Here is a 6008-nt window from a genome sequence, read left to right on the forward strand (position 1 = left end):
TTAATCAAGTAAGTGTACGTTGGAAAGTATAAAATGTCATTGAAACAAATTAGAGAAGACCTAAATGGAAAGACATCCTGTGTTCATGGATCAGAAGACATAATGTTGTTAAGATGGCAATACTCCCCAAATTGATCTATAAATTCAGTGCAGTAACTGTCAAAATTGTAGAAGCCTTTTTTTGGGCAGAAATTGACATGTAACTCCTACAATTCACATGGAAATAAAAGGGACCCAGAATAACCAAAACATCTTGAAAAAGAACACACTATGATTAAAAATTAAGTATCAACAGCATCCCAACCATAATCTGGAAACATTTAAAAACAGAAGGTAATTAGCAAAAACACTCTCTGGAAAGATGCAAGTAGCCAGTAATGAACAACACTCTTTGCTTTGGCATAAATCTCAACCTTAATCAGAAGGATCTGCATCTAGCAAGCGAAGAGAAGAGTAAAACTGGGTTCCTAAAATCACCACTCTTCTGTGAGACAACTCAGTTCCAACTGAGATATTGCTTAGCAACTAAAGTCTTTAGGAACTTATTTCAAAAGTCATGATTGGGAGCTTTAACAATAATATAAATTAATGTCCAAGGCTTTATATGTCTTTTTACCAATTCCCAATCACATGGAATAAATCCTTAACATTCATTACAAATGAACTTGTATAAACTATGACAAGCAGCATAAATGCTGACTAATCTTGTGATTTTCTTGTCTATATGAACTTTAGGTTCTCCAGCCACATCTCCCTCTGTTCCAGCCTCTCTTACCTTAGGTTTGGGGTGCGTAGAAGGGACTCCTTTATTGCGCACAGGAGGAACAGCCACCTGAGCGCTCTGACAATAAGGGAAGTAGAACAGTGCTCATAAATAGACTCCTTTCCTGTGCTTTCCTTCATCAAGCATTACTAGCTATTCTCATGTTTTCTTTATTAGAATGGTTTTAACCTATTTTTCCATATCTGCATAGGAGAGAGATATATATATAACACAATGACTCTCCAGCAGTCTTTCTCAGTCTGGACGGGGAGTCAGGAGATGAGTGGGTGGTATCAGGTTTTTATACTAGATGGTGGTGGGTGGGAATGGAGCTCTTATAGCTTGGAAACAAACCCCTTCAGCCTTATCCCTCTGATATTAATCGTATTAGGTTATAGACACAGCATATTACAATACAAACACACTTAAAGAAACGAGGCTTGGGCGCCTGGGTGGCTCAGTCGGTTGAGTGTCTGACTTCGGCTCAGGTCATGATCTCACAGCTCGTGAGCTCAAGCCCTACGTCAGACTCTTTGCTGACAGCTCAGAGCCTGGAGCCTGCTTCTGTTTCTGTGTCTCCCTCTCTCTCTGCCCCTAACCCACTTGCATTCTGTCTTTGTCTCTCTCAAAAATAAGTAAACACCAAAAAAAAAAAAATTTAAAGAAACACATTTCTTGAACACCTATAACAAGCCATGTATTTCACAGACTCATTGTATTTAATTTTTAGAACAACTCTATAAGATGGGTTGCCCCTGCCTCATTTTATAAGTGAGAAAAAGAAATACAAGAGTTCAAAACAATGTAGAAATTTAAAACAAAAATATATTTATCTTATGATCAAATATATACATACCTGGTACTTCCAGCAGCAGAAAATAAAGCCCAGCAGCATGAAGGCCATACTGTCGATATTGCACACTGACACTTTTCTTATGGACAGTTTGAACAAAGTGATAGAACAATGCCACCAGTGCCCTGTGAGAAATACTGTTTTCAATGAAGAAGGTCCATATGCTCTGTGGGGAGGGAGAAACATAAAAGCCAATAATTAGAGAAATTGGAAAATCTCCTATTATTTAATTTTTGCAAGTATTTAGTACCTTATTTAAAAAAAAAAAAAAAAAAAAAAACGACCAACCTGGCTCCTAATTCTAAATGTTTGCTATCTTCTAAGGGATTGAAAAAAAATTAAAATGTAGTATTCAAAATTATAAAAATAAATAAGTACATAAGAAATTTAAATAATTAGATATCAAAATAATTTGGGGATAGGTTTGAAGCATATATATTTCTGAAATTATCATAGCCAAAAACTATAGTAAGACCTTTAGGACACCCTATATTTGTGTTTACTCAAAGAAGTTACCTATCCAGCTATATTAAATGTACTCAAAATCATTTATCGCTCTAATTACTAAATGAAGAAATTAGAGCCGTTTACTTAAATGTAAATCTCTACGGGCAATGGGAACAGGAAAAGAAATACCTGAAAGTTTCTCCCTCAGCAGATTTCATAAGTAGCCAAAGTGAGAAAGGAAATATACCCTAGACTATAAACCACTATTTTATTAATTGTATCATGGTTCCATGTTTTGCCAATTAAACACATGATAAGGAAACGGGTTATTTCTATAAACCAAACAGCAGGGAACTAAATATGATTTATCCTGGAGTACCTTGAAAAAAACACAGGCCCACAGATGTTCAAGCAATCAGACCCTATACTTGCTGCTCCCCTGAAGACAGTGAAAATGGCAAGTAATGCCTTGGCTTAGCTACACTAGTTAGCATGTGCCACTTTTACGGAAGAGCCCATTTAAAATCCTGTCAGTACTCTGCATTCTTTCACCATGAAACTTCTGGAAGAAATCACCTCCTACCTTTATAGTAGTTACCTCCTCATTCCTAATGCCACTTCAGCTCCACCCCACTTCCCTGTAACTGTGACCTTACAGGTCACCAAGGATGATCCAATCACCTCTGAGGGGTGACTGTGCCTGCCCATGACCTCTGCAGCACGTGATACCTGGCCACTTCCTGGTCTTCATATCAACACTCTCCACACTACGACTGTGCACCTATAGGTCACCCTCAACCAGCTTTTTTAAACTTGTCCTGTCCTCTTCTCTTCCTCCCTGACCTCATGCATTGTTGCACTTCATCCATCACCTTGTCTCAGAATTGAGAGGACTCTATCTATTTTATTAAATCTTCACTTCTTTCCTAGTCTTCCAATTCACATTTCCAGTGACCCGTTACATCTCTCTAAGAATTTCCTAACAGAATCTCACATTCCAAAGCCTAAATCTGAATTTCCCCACTTGACTTAGCTATTAGCTACTAGGATTTTCTAACAGACGAACCACATTCTTTATGCTATCCTTACCATACTCCTTATGAACTGTATACTAAAAAGGCTAAGCTTCAGATTATAATGACTTTCATCTTCCACTTCTAACACCTAAAGATGGCTGGTTCGATTTTTTTTTTTTTTTTACCTCTGTAGATCCATGTTCTTCAGTAGCAAAGGGAAAAACACTTTCATATAGTTTTATAAATGCATTCAATCCAGACTCTATGATTTCTGCTTCTATGCTGGGATCCAAAGGTTCGGTCTCTGTAAAATCCAGTTCCCACACTGTGTCCACCCATTCTAGTGGGAAAATGCAATGAAATCAATAACTTTTCTATCACAAGTAAAACACCAATCATTTTAAACACCAGGCACGTTCAAAAAGAAAAAAGGAACTAGTCATAATTCACCTAGAATTATACAATAGAAGTGTAGCATAATTAAACGAAAGCAGAAAAGGTTAAAAAATATTTTTTAAATCAGAACTGACAGCTGCTAAAAGATTGATCATCTTCTGAAATTATCAAGAAGGAACACACATTTTAGATATGACAGCCTTATGGAATGACACATCAAAACACTAATGATATGGCTACCCCATAAGTTCATTCTGGAGAAAGAGAGGTTAATAAAAGAATGCCTCAGATGTCCCTGTGTGAAACTCTTACAATCAAGTTAATAAACCCAAATAAAGCACATAAGCACAAAGGGACATGTGAAACAACTGACAGTTTACCACAATTTAATTATTCATTCACTCTTTCCTAATCATTCTCCTAACAAATACGATCTTCTTCCTAAAAACGTTCTATCTTTTCCTGTCTCTTTCTTTCATATATTCTCCCATTTTTTATATGCATATTTTTAAACATATACCAGTATTTTTACTTTATTTCTGGATTACACCTACCCAAGTCTCAATGAAAAAAGAAAAGATCTGGTGTCAGGAAATGAAAAAATTCAGGGGAGCCTTGGTGGCTCAGTCAGTTGAGTGTCCAACTCAGGTCATGATCTCACAGTTCGTGAGTTTGAGTACATCAGGCTGCTCGCTGCTGTCAGCACAAAACCTGCTTTGGATCCTCTGTGCCCCTCTCTCTCCACCCCTCCCCTGCACTCTCTCTCAAAAAAAAATTTTTTTTCAATAAATGATAGCTACTATTATTATTTTTACGATGGATCAGTGTTAAAACAGTAACAGGTATGTAAAACACTACACAGCATAACAGAAAATATGGGAGAGGTGGGAAGGATGACAGAGGTGGGAAGAATGATTCTGCTTCAATTGGACCTAAATGTGGGAGTTTACCAGGGAAAGAAATGCAAAAAAAAAAAAAAAAAAAAAAAAAAAAAATGCATCCCAGACAGAGGGAACTAAGAGAAAGAAAGTATAACCTGTTTAAAAATGAACAAAATAGTTATAGCACTCAGTCTTCGCGTGAAGGGGGAGAGTCATTATTAGTATTCAGCAGTTACTATGTGCCAGGTATTAAATTAATCTTCACAAAACTGTGAGGTGGATATTATTTTAATCCCCATTTGACATGTAAGGAAACTAAGGCTTAGCAAGGTTAAGCGTCTTGCCCAGTGATACAGAGATGGTAAGCTATGGAACCAATCCCACCCACTATTTTGACTCAAAAGGTTAAGCTCTTAGAAAAGAACACTGCAGTGAATGGTGAAAGCTCTTACAGGGTATGCCAAAGATTTGGTATTTATTTAACAAATAGAAGGGTAACATTAAAGGTTTAAAGACCTGACAGGGTGACGTTGGTGTTTTCAAAAGAGACCCCAGTAGAGATGCGGGGAATGGGCTGGAAGAGTTAGCATGAGAAAGCTGCTTGGATAATTCAATTGCATAGGTTGCCCATAATAAGGGCTTGCTGCTGGACAGCAGCATCAGGAAAAGGAGCAAGGAAGACCCGAGAGACATCTCTGAGGGGAGGACAACCGGTGGTTGTAAGCATGAAAGATGAAGGAAGAATGTTATGACTCCCAGGTTTGTGGATTGGCTGCTACCATTAGCTGGCTTCAGGAATCCAGTTTCACGCATGTAACGTTTGAAGTGCCTGTGAGACATCCATTTAAACCAACGAACATGAACTTCAGGAAATAAGTCTGAACGAAGAAATAGATTTGCTATGTAAAACCACAAAAATGGATGAGGCTGTCGGTGAAGATTTGCAGAATAAGCAAGGCCGAGAAAACATGCAAAAGAACTAAAAGACCAGACAATATAAGCCCCCCCCCTTTTTTTCGTTCCTTTACTAGGTTGAGCCCCTATTCAAGAGCTGGCTCGCCAATGCCCTAGAGTGCACAGACCTGGAGATCCCAGAGTCTGCCAAGAGGAGGGCCCCACCCCCACCCCAAGCCCGGGCAGAGGAGCACCGCAGTGGCAAAGCACCACAGTTCGGCCTCTCCGAGACTCACGGCCTCGTTTTCTCACCAGGGCTGAGATCCAACGGGCACCAGGGCTGCAGGCCACTCCCAAGGCCCGGCAGAGCCACCATTATCTCCCAAGAACCGGCTAGCCACCGCGGTGGTCAACTTTCAAAGCTCGCTCCCGCGCGCGCTCCAAGACGTTCCTGCGGACCAATCACAACGTGGTGGAATTTCCCACCGACTAATCATAGCGCTCAGCCGTTTCCACTCTATTAACCAATGAACAAGGTCTTCTTACCGCATGCGCAAAGAATGGGGCGGATAAGGGACTGTAGATCGAACCAAGGTTCCACGGGGTGATTTTTTAGGTTTCCCTTTAAGTTGTGGGGGCGGGGGTCAATAATTAAATTGAAGCTTAATAGAGTTTTTCTCGCCTTATATTTTTTAATGGGACGACTCTTTAAAGAGAATTTAAGACAGGAACCTTCGTGTATTAAATGTCACCTTTGC

The 6008-nt window shown here is 39.2% G+C and overlaps 1 protein-coding gene across 1 annotated transcript in view; it reads right to left on the reverse strand.

Annotated features, from left to right (window-relative positions):
- The window catches only part of NCAPD3 (non-SMC condensin II complex subunit D3), a 63028-nt gene extending 57351 nt beyond the window's left edge, over positions 1 to 5677 (reverse strand). The window contains exons 1-3 of the mRNA XM_047070692.1: positions 5563 to 5677; positions 3265 to 3419; positions 1620 to 1782 (exon numbers count right to left, since the gene is read on the reverse strand). Coding sequence (XP_046926648.1) covers positions 1620 to 1782; positions 3265 to 3419; positions 5563 to 5626 — 382 coding nt within the window. The 5' untranslated portion in view covers positions 5627 to 5677. The remainder of the gene's footprint in view (positions 1 to 1619; positions 1783 to 3264; positions 3420 to 5562) is intronic.
- Between the last annotated feature and the right edge of the window lie 331 nt (positions 5678 to 6008).

This window comes from Lynx rufus, unplaced genomic scaffold (genome assembly GCF_022079265.1).
Source record: "Lynx rufus isolate CCGP_SWC_20201006 ecotype Redwood Valley unplaced genomic scaffold, mLynRuf1.p SCAF_9, whole genome shotgun sequence".
NCBI lineage: Eukaryota > Metazoa > Chordata > Mammalia > Carnivora > Felidae > Lynx > Lynx rufus.